Source organism: Rosa chinensis, chromosome 6, assembly GCF_002994745.2.
Source record: "Rosa chinensis cultivar Old Blush chromosome 6, RchiOBHm-V2, whole genome shotgun sequence".
Taxonomy (NCBI): Eukaryota; Viridiplantae; Streptophyta; class Magnoliopsida; order Rosales; family Rosaceae; genus Rosa; species Rosa chinensis.
The window spans coordinates 1,884,833-1,906,202 of NC_037093.1; the positions used below are offsets into that span (position 1 = coordinate 1,884,833).

The 21,370-nt window shown below is 41.0% G+C and overlaps 1 protein-coding gene and 2 long non-coding RNA genes across 3 annotated transcripts; all 3 read right to left on the bottom strand.

The window, feature by feature from the left end:
• Positions 1-1,586: 1,586 nt before the first annotated feature.
• LOC112169655 lies at positions 1,587-3,936 on the bottom strand. Its single transcript, XR_002924792.2, has 3 exons — positions 3,666-3,936; positions 3,158-3,222; positions 1,587-2,226 (listed from the first exon to the last, which is right to left on the bottom strand). It is a non-coding gene; the product is annotated as an uncharacterized LOC112169655 (long non-coding RNA).
• Positions 3,937-12,161: 8,225 nt separating this feature from the next.
• Positions 12,162-13,019, bottom strand: LOC121049795. Its single transcript, XM_040507952.1, has one exon. It carries the CDS (start codon positions 13,017-13,019, stop codon positions 12,162-12,164), a length of 858 nt encoding a protein of 285 aa, XP_040363886.1.
• A 485-nt stretch (positions 13,020-13,504) lies between these two features.
• LOC121049733 lies at positions 13,505-16,084 on the bottom strand. Its single transcript, XR_005801183.1, has 3 exons — positions 15,649-16,084; positions 14,425-14,489; positions 13,505-13,760 (listed from the first exon to the last, which is right to left on the bottom strand). It is a non-coding gene; the product is annotated as an uncharacterized LOC121049733 (long non-coding RNA).
• Between the last annotated feature and the right edge of the window lie 5,286 nt (positions 16,085-21,370).

Consider the following 21,370-nt stretch of genomic DNA (forward strand, 5'->3'; position numbering starts at 1 on the left):
TTTCTTTTGTAATTTTTCTAGAGGTCCGAAGTCCCTTTTTTTTTAACTTAAACCAAGGTATTTATAAGGTTCATGAACAACTCACCTTATTTTGCAACTCTCGAGCATTCATTTGAGTCTTCTTCCTATGTGACAAGGGTTAGAGGGAAAAAAAAAAAAAAAAAAAAGGAGCCTAGTTAGGTATCAGGGAATAAAATCACTTATCATATCTACAACGAGGAAATATATAAATTAGTGAGAACAAGGGAACTAATCTCCCTAAAATTAGGGTATTTCGGCATTTTCCCTAAAAATTGATTGAATTGCTTTTCCTAGCCTGCTTGAATTGATTTGGTATTGGAACATTGCTGGAACTCTCTCTTACTGACATCTTATTCCTTTGCGCATTTTAAATTATCAAATTCCAATGTAATACATTAAATCAAACAAACCCTTTTTAACCTATTAAACCAACCTGAACCAAAAGTAATTTGCATGTAAGCTATTCTAATAAAAAAAAAAGTCAATGTATTTATCAAACAAAATCAATGAGCGAATTTGCTGTTTGCAGCAATTATATATGTCTTCACCTAGTTAAAGATATCATTCAATCTCATTATGTATTCAAATCTCTTGGAAGTTGAAATCTCTTCCTAAGAGGAAGAAGAGGAGGTGTAGAGAGAATAATAAATTGACTGAATTGTAAGTTTGATGCTAAAAAGTACGGAAGGATATCCAAATATTAATAGAGGAGGTTTGAACTTTGAACGGAACAACTCAAAAGCTACTTACTCCTTATTTAATGAAAAAATTAATTAATTTTCCCACACATAGTGTGTATGTCTTTTTTTTTTTTTTTAAATACCATGACGACAAAATTACAGACAAAATTCTTTAAGACAACTTGACCCAAATGAGTCAAAGTTGAAAGCCCTTAACACACTAAGAGGAAGACAACTATCCCAAACTTGCTTGTCCCTAGAAGAGTGACCAAGATTAGCCAAATCATCCGCCATAAAGTTTGATTTTCTTAGTACATCTTGAAAGTTGATTGAAGTAAATGACTTGAGACAATTGTTGAATGTCATGAACATTGACACAATTGATAATCAATTGAGAATCTCGTTCAACAAAAATGTTATAGAGACTGAGTAAGATCACGAAGGCCAATAGCCTCAACAATTGAAAAACTAGTACGATCAAGTCTTCTAGCTCCAATAATGACAGGATTGCCATCACCATCTCTTATAATGAAGCTAGAAGCAACATCTCTGGTGATTTGAATAATGGAACCATCAAAATCTATCAGAAAATGCTGATAGGAAGAGGGTACCATTTTATTTCAGTTATAGTTCTTAACAATCTAACTGATTCCGGGTTTTGCCTCTTGTAAGACCGGGCAATTAATTGAGTAGTAGTGGATTTCTACCTAAAAAAAACATTGTTCCTTTTTTTTTTTGACATAATGGTTCATTACAATAGATGATCAGCTAAAAAGTAAGAGTCTAACATACACTTAAAAACAAAAAAAATTCATATTTAAACAATGTAAACTCACTACAAGTCAATTTGAGCCCGATTGATAAAGCAAACCCATAAACAAAGAACAACTCCTTGTCTTTTGAGGAAAAATCACCTTCTAGCTCTCCATCCGCCAGGCATGTAATTGTGGTATGAAAAAAGAGCTACTTCCCAGCAAACAAATAGGAGTCAATTTCTCATCCATAAGCCACTTTCTCTACTTCAACTCGAGATAATTATCAATTTCACATGATCTGAATTAAGACTGGCACTTTAGAGACTGACAGACCCGCTCCCGGATTCCAAGGTGGAATATGAGGTGGATCTGTATAGACTAAATTAGAGAAACGTTTTATCGAAAATTCGACATAACCTCCCCTAAAAATGGACTACCCAAGAACTTGTAAAATCCAATAATATACTTCTAATATCATAAATCTCCAATAACTTCCGAATAGGACCTCATGCCCTCCACAAAAACATCCACCACCAACCAAAGCCAGGGGTTCTAACCCAACAATTACATCTTAGGAATCCAGTAGTCAATTTATGGTTACATCAGAGCATAAGTTACATGGTCTAATTAACTAAGAAATATAAAAGTACAAAAGGAAACAAATCCTACAAGTCAAGATGGATGACGGTGGATAAGGAGAATGCCTCAACGTGGTGCGGTCTGACCTCAGCAAAATCTACTATCTGGGCAAAACAGAAATCCAAAGAGCCCTGAGAAAAACATAGAAAATGTGAGACAAGCTCAGTGAGAGGACAAAATAATTTAATATTTAAACCCACTTGATAAATCTTATTTTCTTAAATCCATTTCTCTTTCGTAAACTTTTGGCATGCAATTAGCTACTTACAGTAAAAAGACAAGTTCAAAGATTATAATTCACGAATACTTTCACATACCAAATTATAAAGTAAACTTGTAACAAAATAAGCACTTGCTTTAAAAAGGTCCCATAAGATAACTAAAGGTATAACTGGAGAATAAACTCGATACTTGGTTGCAAAGGTGACTCAGTCCAAAGGCGACTCAGTCCAAAGGCATATTGCATAACTTTCAAAACTAAAAAGCATTACCAAACTTGTACCCAAAACAGGTCATACACCTATAATGATCTAAATCAAAATAGGCAGAGCGTGGCGGACAACTGGTCATACACTCATGCCGAGCGAACTCAACTTGAGCAGAGCGGGGGAGGGGGAAGAATTGGTCGTACACCTGTGCGCATCAAGCAGAGTGGGGGAGCTGGTCATACACTTGTGCATCCGCTGGTACACAAGCAGAGCATGAGGGTATACGTGCACGTAACCAGAAAACTGATGAAGTATCGCTGTATCTTGCTGGGGTTGGGTACTCGTAAGGTAAGTTGAAATCCAATTTACTTTGTCAAAATAGAAGGTCCTTTCTTTTCGTACACGTAACAACATTTAAAACTTCATATCTAATAGACCATTTGAAAAGGTTCTTTCTTTCCCAAAAATAAGTAATTTACTTCAAACATAAATTATAAAATTGCATAATGACCACAACAATTAATTTATGAGAAATCACAATAACTTCTTGAATATTAAATAGATAATTAAAGAAATCAAATATCAAAGAATCGAAGTAATTGCATGCATTTCTTTAAAACAAAGTCCAACTCACAATGAAGGGTGACTAGGTGAGTTCCGTCTCGGGAATGTCATCGGAAGCTTGCTCAATTGGATTACCTAGCCAATAATGATTTATAAATAAATTAAGCTCAATTCCGATAAACTAAGTAAAGAAACGTGAATGCATCCTAGTAAATCGTATCCTCTCCTCAACGTAAAGTCACCCAAGTCTTCCTATCATCAAGTATTTATCTTAACTTTCTTCCACTAGCTTCCCTCTACGCCAACACTTCCAATTTACAATTTCCCCAATTTATTCTCAACACAAAGTCTCAATTTCTCATCCAAAATGCAACAACTTTACTTAGGCTAATACTAACACATCCTAGGAAGCATAACAAATCTCAAAAGAACTAAAAATGGCCATGAAAGGCCACCGGAGATGGCGGAGCTGCGGTGGCTCATGGTGGCCGGAATCCCAACTTCCAAAATCTTCATATATATATATATGCAATATTATACTCAAAAGAAAGCCCATGAGATAGTGAAAAACTTTATACCTTGGGGTTTCTCCAAATTCTCAATGGTTTGGCAGGAATTTGAAAAATAGTCGGAAAATCACTCAATCTTCTCTCCTTCGATTCGTCGCGCACACTTGATGATAGGTCTTGAAACATATATCAATAGAAAGCCCATGAAGAGAGAAAGAGAATGGTGTAAAAATTTTGGCCAGATTTGGCCGGAATAGGCGCCGGCGACGGAAAAGGTGGACGGTGGTGGGCTAGAGCTCGTTCTCCCACTCACTCTCTCTCTCTCTCTCTCTCCTTGATCTGTTTCTCCCGTGAAAAATGGATTGGGGGGGGGGGGAGAGGATCTGATCTAATTAAGCTAAGGTGAGGCGAAATGACCAAAATACCCCTCACATGAAATGGATTTTGGGGGGGGGGATCTGATCTAATTAAGCTAAGGTGAGATGAAATGACCAAAATACCCCTCACATGAAAATACTCATAATTTTCTCGTTACAACTCCGTTTAATGAACCGTTTGTGCCTACACTCTCGTATTGCCATGCTCTATTTTTCCATGCTAAGAAAATAATTTTTGAAACTCCATAAAAATAATTTTCTATTAAGAAGGCTAATTTAACGATACGATGAATTGAAATATCTAAATGCAATGCAAATAAATTAAGGGATAGTATTTCCGGGTACGGGGTGTTACAACCTACCCCCCCCTAAAGAAATTTCATCCTCAAAATTTAGTACCTGGACATCCGAAGAGGTGTGGGTATTAAGCCCGCATTTGCTCCTCAGGTTCCCAAGTGGCTTCTTCCACTGCATGGTTCCTCCATAATACTTTCACCATAGGAATGGTCTTAGTACGAAGTACTTGATCCCTTCTATCCAAGATCTCCACCGACCGCTCCTCATAAGTCAAATCCTCCTATAACTGAATTGGTTGTGATTCCATAACATGAGAAGGGTCCGCTATATACTTCTAAAGCATGGAGACATGGAAAACATCATGGATCCTAGAAAGCTCTGGAGGTAACTCTAAGCGTTAAGCTACAGGACCAACTTCCTCTGTAATCTTATAAGGACCAATGAAATGAGGGCTCAACTTTCCCCGCTTTCCAAACCGCACAATTCCCTTCCAAGGAGACAACTTCAAGAAGACTCGATTACCCACATTAAACTTAAGATCCTTCCTTCAAACATCTGCATAGCTCTTTTGCTTACTTTGAGCTGTCTTAAGTCTCTCTCTAATAAGATGGATATTGTCCGTAGTCATTTGTACATACTCAGGTCCCAAAAGTCTTATCTCACCAACCTTATTCCAACACACTGGGTTTCTACATTGTTTCTATTACACCCCACATCCGATTTACCCCTTTTACTGAGTTACACGAATCACTGTATGTTTTACCATTCGCAGTTATAGTTTTATCTTTTGGGGGGGTGGCTAGAAGTTGACTTTTTATGGGTTAACAATTTGAGAAAATTTCATTCATGAAAGTTGTAGAGGACGTTAAACCGAGCGCGTGCATATGTGGTACGTAAAAATCGGAGTTCGTATGCAAAAGTTATGAGTGAAATACGGAAGTTACTATTCATGATAAAAATTAAGATAAATAAGGAAAGTTACCGGGTAGGTTTCCAAAACCGGAAACCCACCCCCTTTCTCTCTCTCCTCTCCCCCGACTCTTCTCCCTTCCCTTCGGGTTTTCTCTTCCTCCCTTCGATTCCACACTTTCCGGCCACCAACCGGCGTGCAGCCGGCCACCACAGGAGCGCCCCTTCCCTCTCTAGACCCTTGTGACCTGGGATTTTGGGGATTTGGCCGAGAAATTCCAGATCGAAGCAAAGTTCGCTCCGGCTTCGTTTTGGGGTTTTGCCGATTTTCGGCAATTCCGGCCACCTCCGGCCACCAAGTTAACGTCGAAGGTTCGGTTTTTTACGAAGATCATTTCCCCTAAAGTATTTCATTCCAATTTGCATTGTAGAGGTCGAATTGACGATTTTCATTTCTAGGGTTCTTGAGTTTTCGGGGCTTTTCTTCATCGGCTGGATTCGACTACTTCAAGGTAAAATTGGAATGTGTTGCTGTTGGGAAAATTGTTGGGTCTGTTGTGTTGATGCTATTGCCGGAATTTGGTGGTCATTGAAGGTAGTGGTCGCCGGCGCGTGGACCCCACGCGCCGCCACTGTGGATGGCGCGTGGTGGCGCGTAGAGCTGAGCTTTAATTATAGTTTTAGTTCCATAAATCCTATGTTGATTGTAGAATTTGATACATGAAGTTTGGTGGAAATCGGAGGAATTACGAATTGAGTATAAATGGTTAATTATCGATTTACGTGAATTTGATCGCCGAATTTCTTTCGAATTCACTTTAGATCTTACATCGGTGAATGAATAATGTTGGAGTATTAAGGATGGATATTGTGGAGAGTTGAGGAGTTGGATTTTTGGAAGGGGGATGTTTTGAATTTCCATTTCTAAGTATCGTAAAGTTAATTTCCGTCCTATAAAATATATATATATATTTATGAATGCTATTCGTACAGGACGAGAGGAGTCTTCGTACAAGGAAAATACCGAGCGACGTCAGGATTGACTACATACTGTGAGTGGACTTTTGTTTTTAAATAATGATGCATGCATTTATTTCTTAAAGTAATACCCTGGTTATTAATCATATTACATTTTGAGCAAATGAATTGATTTTCTTTCGGAATTTGATTCCGGTTTGTATTGGGGATTTTCTATCAATAATGAGTTTCAAAGGTTGGTTATGATTAATAATATTATTTGACTAATTACTTATTTCCGAGATAAGAATCTATGATTAATTTCGGACATTATTTTGCTATGCGCGGATTCAGAATTTATAATCTACTTTATTTTCAAAATATCCGCCAAAGTGAAATATTGGCTATTATGGATTTTTTCTTACTTACTATTCTGAGATTGAGAGAAATCTTGGCGTGCGGGGTCACGTCTTTGCACACTTGGATTTTTATCTCGTGAGAATTGTGGGGAAGCTATACGGATTTATTGGTTTTCGACGATTTTCTTCCTCACCATACGCGGGTCATGTGATTAGGTCTCCTCCTCACTTACTTTGTGTTTGTGAGTGGCAGTTGAGGTAGTTTTTCTCCTCCTCACGTGGGTGGCAGTCGAGGTAATGTTCTCCTCCTCGCACAATCTATGTGTGAGTGGAAGTAGAGGTTATTAGTTCTCCTCCTCGCACAATCTATGTGTGAGTGGCAGTCGAGGGTAGGTAGAGCCTGAGAGGCTCCATTCCCGTATGGTGAACTCTCTTCCCCATATCCTCTTATTGTTGTTCTTGACTAGCGGGGCTAGTCGGTTTTTCTTGAGCGGAGCTTCTCGTGGTTTTCTTAATTATTGCATGCATCGGGAGTTTTATTTATATAAATGTGGAAAAGTATAAACTCCTTTTTCTTTTCAATTATTTATTTTTGTCCACTCACGCTAACATTTTATATACTTTTCCCTGGGCCCTTCGGTTTCAAATGCCCAGATTGCAGTAGTGCTGCTCGGCGTACGAGAGTGAGCCATAGTGACCGCACCTGCTTCCGCCATCACATTCTGTAGGTTACCTGTTTAGCCTACTGCACTCCTTGTCCATTTACATTCCTAGAATGCTCTGATTACTATGGAATTTGTGACCCAAACTTGTACGAATTATATTTGAGGTCTATGACCTAACTTTGGTGATTGTGGTATCTATTACCTTTTGGAGATTATGTTATGATATTATTATCTTTGAGATGGGATTGGTTGAATTATGGGAGCGGGGTGGCTCCAGGAGTTGTGGTTGGATCATTAGAAGTGAAATTTTGGTTTTCCGCAGGTTTTTGGGTTGTCCATTTTTAGGGGAGGTTATGCCGAAATTTTTGGTAAACCTTCTTTAAAGGTGGGTCCCGCAGGGCCACTTCGGATTCTAGGGTGGAATTCGGGGCGGACCCTGTCAGTTTCCCATATAAAGCTTCATAGGGTTCCATTCCAATACTTGAGTGGTAACTATTGTTGTAAGCAAACTCCATTAAGGGCAAACGAACATCCCAACTTCCCTTGAATTGGAGAACACATGATCTTAACATGTCCTCTAATGTCTGGATAGTCCTCTCAGATTGTCCATCTGTTTGTGGGTGAAATGCGGTACTAAACTTGGACTTAGTCCCCAACGCATCCCACAAACTCTCCCAAAATCTAGAGGTGAATCGAGGATCCCTATCTGACACAATACTTACAGAAGCACCATGCGAGCAAATAATCTCATCAACAAACAACTTCGCCAGTTTTTCTAGAGAGTCAATCTCTATGATTGGCAAGAAATGTGCAGATTTAGTGAGTCGGCAAACTATCACCCAAATTCCATCATGACCACTCTAAGTACGAGGAAGATTGAACAAGAAGTCCATGGTAATATGTTCCCACTTCCATTCCGGTATGGGTAATGGCTGCAAGAGACCAACAGGTCATTGACGTTGAGCTTTGACTTGTTGGCACACTAAACACTTACTAACAAAATCGGTAATTTCCCTCTTCATACCTGACCACCAATAATGCTCCTTAAGTGTATGGTACATCTTGGTACTTCCTGGGTGCCTAGCATAAGCCGAACTATGAGCTTCCTCAAGAATCTCTCGTTTAAGTACCTGATCATTTGGAACACACAATCTAGTACCCATAACCAAAGCTCCATCATCTCTAATTGTATAGTCCACCCTTGCACCATCACTCGCTTCTTCCCTTAGCTTCATTAGTAAAGGATCATGTTGTTGTGCTTCTCTCACTTGATCAATTAACATAGGCCTTGCTTGGAAGCTAGCTAATAACGCACCCGACTGATTCACCAAAAGGCTAACTCCTGACATCCTCAACTCAACTAAAAGAGGCAAGTGATGCACCTGCTTATTTGCCAAGGAACCAGATGTTGTTGCCCTCCTGCTAAGAGCGTCGACATCCAGGATGGTACTTAATGGTGTAATCATAGTCTTTAATCAATTCCATCCATCTCCTTTGCCTCAAATTCAATTCTTTTTGGGCGAAAATATATTTGAGGCTTTTGTGATCGGTGAAAATTTGACCAGTGGCCCCATATAGATAATGCCTCCAAATCTTTAGTGCAAAGACCATGATGGAATTCCTGCAAGTATACAGGGTGGATGTAGTATAGTAATGGAAGAGAAGGGGTTGTCGTTCCCATGAGGATATTAAGTCAATTCATAATATGAAAACCTAAATTAATTAAAACTAAAAACACACAAAACAAGAAACACAAATCGACTAAAACAAACAATGACTCAAACTAGGACTTATGATTTTCACGGTTTTGAAAGAGATTATGATAATGGAAATATTTCTTGAAAACAAAAACTTAGAAAGTAAATCTAAATAAATTGGAATTGAAAAGAGTTTCTAATGATTAGAAGTGAGAACGTGATGATGATGAGCCTAGGGTGTCGGAATCAACCACAAGCAATCTTATCTACTTTTTGAACTAACCAATGGATTCTTTCGTTTCTCCAGATGATAATTCCCCTATCTAAGTCCTTCTCAAGTACTCTAGACCATAGTTTTCCTTAAGTGCATGATTCTCTCCCTCTCGGGTAAAGGTCGTATATCCTAACTATGCAGTTTATCCTTCTCAGGTATAAATTTAACATGCAGGACTCATTATGCTTTAGAAAACAAGGGAATCAAGCAAATCATTATTCTTTCTCAAGTAATAATGTAATTTACAATTCTTAATCACATGAAGCTAATATGAATTATATTGCAGCTATGCCTCAAATTCATCTTCTGATAACTAGATGCAAAGCCCTAAAGGTCGCGAATCAATAGAACTTTAACATAAGCAACAATTCATGCAGAGATTAAGAATTCATCTGAAAAGAAACTAATAATCCATCAATTGAATATCAAAACATGTAAACAATCATGCTAGGGCCTCATCCTAGCCCTAGAAAAGGAGTTTAGCTACTCATGTTCAAAGAAAACATAATAGAAAATCTTAAAAACATAAAAGAACTTGTTAAATGGAGATGGAAGGTGAACACGTGATGGCAGCAGCTTTCTTAATTTGATGAAAATCTGATATTGAATGGTCGTTCTCTATCTTGACACATTCTCCTTTTTATAAGGTGCAACTTTTCCTTCTTGCTTTAGGTCTCTGGAACTCCTTAATAACTTAGCACAAAAGAAAGGTGATGTGGCACCCTAAAATTCCAAGGAAACATACGTTTGGGCTCTCAAACGGTCCATAATGCTATATCAATTTTTCCAGAATTTTGCTAAGTCATTCAGGCCTTGAAAACTCGAGCTCTTAGAAACACATCACAGATTCGCGTATTGACTGGACTGTCTGTACTTAAACTGCCATATCTCCCTCTAGGGATATCGAAATCACGAACCGTAAAATTCTCCAGAAACTAGATATTCGGGGCTTTCCGTGCATATAAGACTCTTTTTCTGGTTCTCTCTGGATCAGTACAATTTAATCCTCAAAATTAGCTGTTCTGCAGAGGCTGCTTCAGTTGTTAGGATTGCAAACCACCCTTCAATCCTTTTCCTCTCGTTTTGCTTCTTTTTCTCATCCTTTCTCTTCATACCTATAAAAATACTAAAATAAGTAAATGAACTATAAATAAGGAGAACTAGACATAAAAATCAAGATTAAGAGGCATAACAAATTAGGAAAATATGAGCATATCAGACCACTGCAGCAAGCTCCAAATCGTGGGTAGGATAGTTTAATTCATGTGTCCTAAGTTGCCTAGAAGCATAAGATACCACTTTACCATGTTGCATCAATTCACAACCCAAACCTCGTAGAGATGCATCACTATAAATGACAAACTCACCACTATCATCGGGAAGGGTCAACACTGGAGCAGAAGTTAAAGGCTTCTTAAGCTCTTGAAAGCTTTGCTCACACTCCTTTGACCACATGAATCTAACGCCTTTCCTAGTTAAGCGAGTGAAAGGTCCCGCTATTCTAGAAAATTCATCAACAAAGCGACGATAATATCCAGCAAGGCCTACGAAACTCCTAACCTCCGTAACACTAGTAGGCCTCTCCCACCTAACTACTGCTTCAACTTTCTGTGGATCAACAAGGACTCCATCCGCTGAGATCACATGCCCCAAGAATGCTACCTTATCCAACCAAAACTCACACTTACTGAACTTGGCATATAACTGCTTTTCCCTCAAGATCTATAATACCCTTATCAAGTGTTCTGCATGCTCCCTCTCACTCCTAGAATAGACCAATATGTCGTCAATAAAGACAATGATAAATCGGTCTAAGAATGGGCGGAATACCCGATTCATGAGGTCCATGAAGGCTGCGGGTGCATTAGTCAACCCAAATGGCATGACTAAAAACTCATAATGTCCATATCGAGTCCTGAAAGCTGTCTTAGGTACATCCTCTCCTCTAATTCGCAACTGATGGTAACCGGACCTCAAGTCAATCTTAGAAGAGCATTTAGCACGCTTAAACTGATCAAACAAATCATCAATACGGGGTAAAGGGTTCTTTTTGCGTACAGTAACCCGATTAAGTTGCCTATAATCAATAGATAATCTCATGGTGCCATCCTTCTTCTTCACAAACAAAACTGGTGCAATCCATGGTGAAACACTAGGTCGAATAAAACCCTTATCTACCAATTCTTGCAATTGAATCTTCAACTCCTTCAACTCCGCAGGGGCCATCCTATATGGTGCCTGAGATATAGGACCTGTACCAGGAAGTAACTCAATGGAGAAATCTATCTCCCTTTCAGGGGGTAATCCTGGTAACTCATCAGCGAACACTTCCTTAAAGTCCCTTACTAGCTCCACATCTTCTAACTTCACCTCCCTAACTCGAGTATCAACAATATGTGCTAAGTATACAGAACATCCTTTCTTAATCAATCGCTTAGTTGATAAAGCTGATATCATACAAGCTGGAAGAACTCTACGCTCCCCACAAAACACTACTTCGGGTTTACCCGGACTCCTGAATACTACTTCCTTGTGGAAACAGTCAACAAAAGCTCGGTGAGTAGCTAACCAATCCTTGCCAAGTATGACATCAATGTCATGAATATCTAAGGGCATCAGTTCTGCCTCCAATACTTGATCCCCTACTTTGACAGCACAATTTCGAAACTCATGCCTCACATTAATAACATGTCCAGTAGGTATGGCTATGTCCATCTCTCTATCAAGGACCGACAACTTTCTATTCGCAAGTAAAGAGAAACTACATGATATGAATGAGTGTGTAGCTCCTAGGTCTATTAAAGCATATGCATCTTGACCAAAAATAGATAACATACCCATAATCACCTTTGGTGTAGCTCGAGCCTCCTGCTGAGTCATAGCAAAGACCCTCGCCTGAGTACGAGGTCGTCCTGGCTGACCCCTTTGCTGGCTACCTCCTCTGCCCGCTGCACTAGACTGTGCTGCACTACTAAAACTAGTCCCTCCAGTCTGAGTAATCCTCTAGTCTCCGGTAGGTACCCTAACACTCTAACTCTGTGATGCCACTGAACCCGACGCCATACTACCCCCCTGAAGTAGCTGAGGACAATCCCTCATGATATGCCCTATCTGACCACAACGGTAGCAACCTGACCTCCCCAACTGATAAGGACCAGAATGATATCTCCCACAAGTCTGGCACTGTGGGTGCAGAGCTCTACCCGACCTATCAGTCCTTTGAATACCTGAGGAGGTGGGAAACCTCACTGAACTACCAACTGAATGCTGAGCTGAACCCTGACTCTGTCTAGCTCCATGACTACCAAAACTACCTCCATAACTGAAACCACTAGATCGGCTGCCACTAAAAGAGGATCCAGAGGTAGAACCACCTCTCTTGGATAGACCCTGGCTAGGGCCACCCATACTAGTAAACTGACGGCGCATATCCACATGTGCATGTCCCTCGTCAATGCTCTTCTCAACCCTCATAGCCGCTTGAACTAGTGTCACAAACCGAGTATGCCCAATCGCAGTCACAACAAATCGAATCTCCTCTCTCAAACCATCCACAAACCTGCGACACTTATCCTCCTCATTAGCTACCAGCAATGGAGCATACCTGGACAACTCAATGAATCTATGCTCATACTGTGCTACTGTCATAGTACCCTGAACCAACTTTAGAAACTCTGCTAGCTTTGCATCATGGAAAGATCGGGGGTAAAAATGCTCATAAAATGCAAGCCTAAAATTTGTCCAAGATATAGCCACCTGGCCCACATATCGCTGTCGCTCCAACTCCCACCAATGATAAGCATTTTCCTCAAGCAAAAATACAGCCAAACTTGGCTTACAATCATCTGGATAACCCATAACATCAAACACCCTCTCAAGCCTAACCATCCAACTCTCCGCATCTGCAGGATTACTAGTGCCATAAAATTGGGTCGCACCCAACTTCTTGGCACGCTCAATACTATAATCGGGGCCTTTACTTTGACCATGTATGGCGGTAGTCACAACCTCAGCAAGCCCCTCTATGGTATGCTCAAGATTAGGCTACAGTACACGAGTGTTCTCTGCTACGTCCTCAGGCACGTTGCCTGCTCTCGTACCTAAAGTCCTACGAGGTCGAACACGTTGAGGAGGCATGATACCTAAGATGGAAGAAGGGTTAACAAAGCCAATAAGGACGTTCAAGGTATGAATAGTCTACAGAATCTTATAACCTTTGCTTTGACACCAAGTTGACAAGGAATCCGAGGTGGATCCATATAGACCAAGTTAGAGAAAGGTTTTATCGAAAATTCAACATTACCTCCCCTAAAAAAGCACTACCCAAGAACCTGTAAAATCCAATAATATACTTCTAATATCATAAATCTCCAAAAACTTCCAAATAGGACCTCATGTCCTCCACAAAAACATCCACCACCAACCAAAGCCAGGGGTTCTAACCCAACAATTACATCTTAGGAATCCAGTAGTCAATTTATGGTTACATCAGAGCATAAGTTACATGGTCTAATTAACTAAGAAATATAAAAGTACAAAAGGAAACAAATCCTACAAGTCGAGATGGATGACGGTGGATAAGGAGAATGCCTCAACGTGGTGCGGTCCGACCTCAGCAAAATCTACTACCTGGGCAAAACAGAAATCCAAAGATCCCCGAGAAAAACATAGAAAATGTGAGACAAGCTCAGTGAGAGGACAAAAATAATTTAATATTTTAACCCACTTGATAAATCTTATTTTCTTAAAGCCATTTCTCTTTCGTAAACTTTCGGCATGCAATTAGCTACTTACAGTAAAAACACAAGTTCAAAGATTATAATTCATGAATACTTATACCAAATTATAAAGTAAACTTGTAACAAAATAAGCACTTGCTTTAAAAAGGTCCCATAAGATAACTAAAGGTATAACTGGAGAATAAACTGGATACTTGGTTGCAAAGGTGACTCAGTCCAAAGGCATATTGCATATCGCTGTATCTTGCTGGGGTTGGGTACTCGTAAGGTAAGTTGAAATCCAATTTACTTTGCCAAAATAGAAGGTCCTTTCTTTTCGTACACGTAACAACATTTAAAACTTCGTATCTAATAGACCATTTGAAAAGGTTTTTTCTTTCCCAAAAATAAGCAATTTACTTAAAACATAAATTATAAAATTGCATAATGACCACAACAATTAATTTATGAGAAATCACAATAACTTCTTGAATATTAAATAGATAATTAAAGAAATTAAATATCAAAGAATCGAAGTAATTGCATGCATTTCTTTAAAACAAAGTCCAACTCACAATGAAGGGTGACTAGGTGAGTCCCGTCTCGGGAATGTCATCGGAAGCTTGCTCAACCGGATTACCTAGCCAATAATGATGTATAAATAAATTAACCTCAATTCTGATAAACTAAGTAAAGAAACGTGAATGCATCCTAGTAAATCATATCCTCTCCTCAACGTAAAGTCACCCAAGTCTTCCTATCATCAAGTATTTATCTTATCTTTCTTCCACTAGCTTCCCTCTACTCCAACACTTCCAATTTACAATTTCCCCAATTTATTCTCAACACAAAGTCTCAATTTCTCATCCAAAATGCAACAACTTTACTTAGGCTAATACTAACACATCCTAGGAAGCATAACGAATCTAAAAAAAAGAAAAATGGCCATGAAAGGCCAACGGAGATGGCTGAGCTGCAGTGGCTCATGGTGGCCGGAATCCCAACTTCCAAAATCTTCAAATATATATGCAGTATTATACTCAAAAGAAAGCCCATGAGATAGTGAACAACTTTATACCTTGGGGTTTCTCCAAATTCTCAATGGTTTGCGAATTAAAAAAATAGTCGGAAAATCACTCAATCTTATCTCCTGCGATTTGTCGCGCACACTTGATGATAGGTCTTGAAACATATATCAATAGAAAGCCCATGAAGAGAGGAAGAGAATGGTATAAAAATTTTGGCCGGAATCGGTGCCGGCGACGGAAAAGGTGGATGGTGGTGGGCTAGAGCTCGTTCTCTCACTCTCTCTCTCTCTCTCTCTCTCTCTCCTTGATCTGTTTCTCCCGTGAAAAATGGATTTGGGGGGAGAGGATATGATCTAATTACGTGAGGCGAAATAACCAAAAATACCCCTTACATGAAAATACTCATAACTTTCTCGTTACAACTCCGTTTAACGAACTGTTTGCGCCTACACTCTCGTATTGTCGTGCTCTATTTTTCCATGCTAAGAAAATAATTTTTGAAACTCCCTAAAAATAATTTCCTATTAAGAAGCTAATTTAATGATACGATGAATTGAAATATCTAAATGCAATGCATATAAATTAAGGGATAGTATTTCCGGGTACGGGGTGTTACAGAGACCGTAAAGGCCCAAAATCGCCCAAGGAGGTTAACGCTCTCAGGTCAGGCCAACCCAAAGCACTAATTAATGAATGAGGGTGTCAAGGAACCCTCCAACTTGGCTCAATTCTAAAAAAAAAAAAAAAAAAAAAAAAAAAACTCATACTTACTTAAATAGGTCCAAAAGATATTAAGCCCATATGGTCCAGGCCCAAGCCTAAACCCAGGCAAAGGCGCTGGCCAGATTGCCACCCGACCGTCGCTGCCCAGTCGGGGTGCATCTGACCTAGGCAACCACCCTTGCATCCATTCCCTCAATCAAAAGCAGCACGGCACCAATGCCAAGCCTAAGCCACAGATCGAGAGAATCAAATCACCTCTCGATCCTGACGCCACTGTTGCTGAATGATCTAGCACCCAAGAACAAATCTCCACCTCCCTGATCCTCTGTATTCTTCTTCTTCGATGCTGGGAAAAAATTTGCATGTACCGCTGCTAAACATCAATCCTGCAAGCCAACCGATCTGCTCTGCCCAAATCGAAAGCGATCAGAACTTTTGGCACCACCAATCCAAAGCGCCCAAAGTTGTGAAAACTTAAACTGTAAGTATTTCACGCACACTCAAATTCTCTAAAGAAAATGTCTTATTCAATTCAGTGCAATCATGGGCTTAAATAGCCTTACAAGAGTACTGGAATGGGAAATATAATCAATCACGTTTTATACTCCTAGAATTGTGGCTTACTAGTTAAGACTGAATCAAACAAACTAAATGACCCCGTTGAATAGGGCTTATTAACATAAACAATGAAACAACCCTAGAATGGTGCTAACTTCCTCAGCAAGACTTTGACTACTTCAACAATTTCCTCCCTTAAACTACTTTGCAACCTGCAAACAGTTTATCTTTAGTACTTCGCACACTCCAAGCTGCCTTCTAAGTTTCTCAAACCCCTCAAGCTTCAAAGCTTTAGTCATGATATCAGCTGTCTGATTCTCAGTTGCACAATGAACAAGCTTAATAACTCCATCTCTAGTTAGATCACGAAGGAAGTGGTACCTCACATCTATATGCTTGCTCCTTCCATATAGCACAGAATTCTTGGATAGTTTGATGGTAGAACCATTGTCACAGTACACTATTGTGCTCTTTCTTTGAGGATGACCAAGTACTTCAAGAATCCTTCTAATCTAGACCCCTCGACATGCGCATGAAGCTGCTGCCACGAACTCAGCCTCGGTGGTAGATAAAGTCATAACTAGTTGTTTCTTTGACGACCAAGCTACAGCTCCATCTCCAAATAAAAATGCATAACCTGAAGTACTCTTTCGCTCATCGAGATCACCTGCGTAGTCACTATCCGTGTAGCCAATCAAATCTCCAGCTCCACCTCTTTTGTAAAATATCCCAAGCTCTAGTGTTCCTTTTACATACTGAAGCACCCTTTTAGCAGTTTGAAGATGAAGCTCAGCGGGATTTTCCATATATATGATAACTAAGCCAACAACAAACATTAAATCAGGCCTTGTTATCGTTAGGTACCTAAGGCTGCCGACTATCTGCTTGAAAGCAGTGGCTTTAACTTTTACTCCCATCTCATCTTTCATCAGCTTCAACCCCGACACAATAGGATTCTTAACTGAGTTACTTTTCAACATTCCAAATCTTTCAAGTACATCAGTTGCATACTTCTTCTGACTAATATAAATTTCCTCTTCATTCTGTAACACTTCAACTCCAAGGAAATATCTCATCCTCCCAAGATCCGTCATTTCGAATTCATGCATCATGGACCTTTTAAAACTCTCGAACATCTCCATATTATTCCCAGTAAATATAAGGTCATCTACATATAGGCTAACCATAAGAATTCTACCCCACGAATCAGACTTAATAAAAACAGTATGTTCAGAAGAGCACCTTTTAAAACCTTCCCTCACAAAGTAGGACTAAATACGACTGTACCATGCCCTTGGAGCCTGCTTGAGGCCATATAAAGCCTTTTTCAATTGATACACTTTGTGCTCCTCTCCTTTCTTCTCAAATCTTTGTGGCTGATCAACGAACACCTCTTCAAGCAATTCTCCATGAAGGAAAGCACTCTTAACATCTAACTGGAAGATGCTCCAACCCTTATGTGCCATAAGAGCGATTACTAATCTGATCGTGTCCCATCTCGCAACTGGGGCAAACACTTCATTGTAGTCAATTCCTTGTTCTTGTGCATATCCCTTCGCCACAAGATGAGCTTTGTACTTGTCCACTGCCCCGAGCTCATTAAGTTTTGTTTTAAACACCAACTTGACTCCAATCTTCCTTGCACCAGCTTGCAACGTGGTCAGTTCCCACGTTTCATTTTTTTCTATAGCCTTGATTTCTTGACTCATAGCTTCCCGCCACTTTTCACTCTTCACTGCTTCTTGAAATGAAATTGGATCAGCAGCAGCAAACAAAACAAGATTATTGTTAATATCTAAGATTCAGCGGTGGCCAAATCTTGGTTAATGCTGGTCCGATGGGCGGACCACTGCTTGTGATGTACTTTATACTTCCGCTACCTGTCAAGTAAAATACAAAGGGCATCAGAGGGAGACCGCGTTGGGCGGTCTTCTCTTCTCCGATGCCAAAGTTAGTCAACGTATTTATGTTGACAAAATAACAGTAGGTAAGTAGTAAATGCGTAATTAATGAGGAGAGAGGAGTGGACCTTTTATAGGTGGGGAAGAGACTGATCTCTTCCTTGTTTTCGATGTGGGACTGATATGCTTCAGTTCCCAGCTTCTGATGCTTCAATGAGGCTATCTTGGTGAGGCGCGTGGCAGCGCGTCAGCGGTGATCTGGGTGTGAGCCGGGGTTCAGGTGATAGCCTGCTTGGCTGTGTTTCCGTAGGTCACATCGTTGGTGATTGTTGGTATCGCTAGAGGTAGCATGAGCGTGGCTCATTATAGCTAATTATGCTTGGTAAATGCCTATGTAAGTACAATTATTAACTTCATCTTACTCCTCAGAAAGACCTAGGCCACCTCCGCTAACATAGTCTTCTAACCAGGCCGGAGTTCTCCTCGTCCTCCCTTCATTGGTATCCGGGAGCAGAAGCTCTCCTAACCCAGGTGTTCTGTGATCAGGTTGCTCTCTAGGTGATGAGCTTAATGGTGTTTGAGCAGGTTCTGGTGATGATTGATCAATTTCTTCGATGTCTTCCTCCTCTCGCTCACCATTGTTACTTTCACCCTCTATGGGCTCTTTCTCATCATCTCCCCATTCTAATAAATCACGTCCCACATCTTCTACACTCATTCCTCAATCCCAGCATTCATTCTCCTCAAAAACAACATCTTTACTCACCACAATACGCTTGGAAATAGGGTCTTACAATCTGTAAGCTTTAGACTCAGAACTCCAGATAGACGATTGGTATACTTGCTCATTGACGGTTACTTCGGATAGATGCTTCATCTGACAACGTCTGACACGTGGCTATCATGCATTGGGTTAGCGTGTGGGATAACGTCTCCTCAGCACGCCCTTATCTTTGTCATTAATGCGAGTAATTATCGATTTTGTTATCAAGGCGACGCCTCGGTTAATCCGGAGAGTAAGTGCGTTTGTGGGGCACGTGTACGGCTGTCGTGTGATGTCCTTTTTCCTCGGACTTCCTAGATTTGTTTGATGTTAACATAAAAGAGAGGGAAACCAAGTGGTCTAACACTTTCTGCACTTTGAACTAATATCGTCGTCTTCAAGCTTTGCTCTGAGAGTTGAGGAGAAGGTTCTGCAAATTGTGTGAGGTTATTTATCTTGGAGGACGGAGACCTCTTGAAGCGAAGACGAGCATCATTAAGCGCACCAGAGTTCCCATCTTTCAGGTTGGTTATCTGGGCCCTCTAATTATTTGTACGTTCGTTGTTTCTGTCAGTTGATAGTTTTTACTATTCGAAGTCATTGTTGCTACTCTATGATGTGTCTAAGGGTCTAGAAAGGTTTTGGGGATGATTTTGGGTGTTTGTGGCAGAGAGTTGATGTTTGTGTGTTTGCTAGATGGTCGAATCTGGGTTTTGGGTATGCATATGTTGTTTTCTTGTTTTGGTTGTTTCTGGGTAACTGTTCTTGGTATTCTTGGATGAAAACTGACATAGGGTTAGTTTAGATCATTTTAGGACTAACTTATTGGGTTTTAGGGTGTTTGCAATGGCTAGAGTCATAGAGATCTTGAGCAGTGAGGGTTCCGGGTCTGACGCGTCGCTCAGCTGTTCCGATAGGTTTTTTATTGATTCGTTGCGTCCGTCTGCCAGTGCAGGAACCTCACTGCCGGAACTGCTAAATATCCAACCCTTACAAACCATACCGTGGGACGTAGCGATGGCTCGTGCTGGTCGCCCAGAAATGTCAGCGGCGAGAGAGGAAATCGCTGAGAGCGAGCAACGGGAGGATAGGCTGGCTAGCCACAATGCTACCAGTGGTTCCGCTCATGGGGGTGACGCCACCGAAGAGGAAATAGAGTCAGCATGGGTTCTTCGAGACGGCACTTTTGTTGATGAGGCAGGAGGGTCGATGCTTACTTCCACCATCGCAAAGATGAAGAGGGTGTTCCGCCTGCCTGGAGTGGTGAAGCTTCGTTCACCGAAGAAAGATGAGAAGGCGTCGTTTACACCTGCTGGGTATGCCGCTGTGCATGAGGCCGTGCTCCACTAAGGTGTCACCTTTCCGTAATTGCCTAACCTTCAAATCCTACTATGTGAGTTTGACCTTGCCTTCGGGCAAATTTGCCCCAACATGTGGAGGCTACTGATGGCGCTGAACTCGCTCTAGCGGTTGTCTGGATGCGAAGGGCAGATGGTGGCTGAGGTGCTTCACTTTTATGAGCTCGTGTATGTGAAACGCCAGGGTTGTAGTGGGCAAGTGAATCTATCCCACTGTCAGGGGGCGCCCAAGTTGATCGAGAACCTGAAGGATTCCATGTCCCCCTGGCAGGCGACCTTTTGTGTCACGACGGATGGTTGGGAGTTCACGCAGGGGTGAACATACAAGCCCTGAGTTTTAGGATTAAGTCTGAGTTCCAACCTATTGAAGGTTGACGCTAGCCCCGGTCGCCCTCCTATCGTGATTTCTTAGTTGCCTTGTATTTCTTCTGACTTTTAATTGCTCTTGTTATTATGTAGCGGGCTTGCAGTTTACACTGACGCGTGAGGAGCAGTGCCGCGTGACAAGGATTAAAGGGTGTTGGTAAAATCGCAATCTACTTGACCTCCGGCTGTTGACAGGCTGGGAGCTGTTGGCGGAGTTGAAATTAACTCGTCTTCCTGGTAGGTGTTCTCCGCTAATTTTACTGATATATATTTTTTGTACCTGTTCCACACTAACTTGCCTTGTGCAGTTGTTTGTTCAGATCCTGTTCCTGGTAACAAAGCCAGCCACGACGTATTTGATAAGGCAATGTTTCGTGTAGAGCTAAATAATTTCATCGAGGGCATGTATGCCGCTGGGTTCAATGCTCAGCAAACTGTTGTCAATCCGCAAACGCTAGTAGTGAGCTAGTCAGAGACTGTGGTGGTGATGTCGATGCCGCATCATTCACATCTTGGCATCGCCGGTCCGCCCTTAGTGTAAGCGGAGCCTAGCACCGAGCCTGGGGCTGCCTGCGGGAGTAGGGCCTATGCTGCTTCTGAGAAGACGAAGGAGAGAGTGCCCGCCCAGCGGTGAGGGTCCCAAAAGGATAAAACGGTGCCGAGGAAGGACCCCGTTACAATTGCTGGGTTGGAGTCGCAGGGTCCCTCGAGGCCTATCGCCGCTGGTGCCACATAAGGAGTTGTCCTGAGGAAACGACGGCAGAACGACATCGATGGGGAAGATGAGGTCGATGATGCGGAGACCATCAAGGCCCACCAACAAA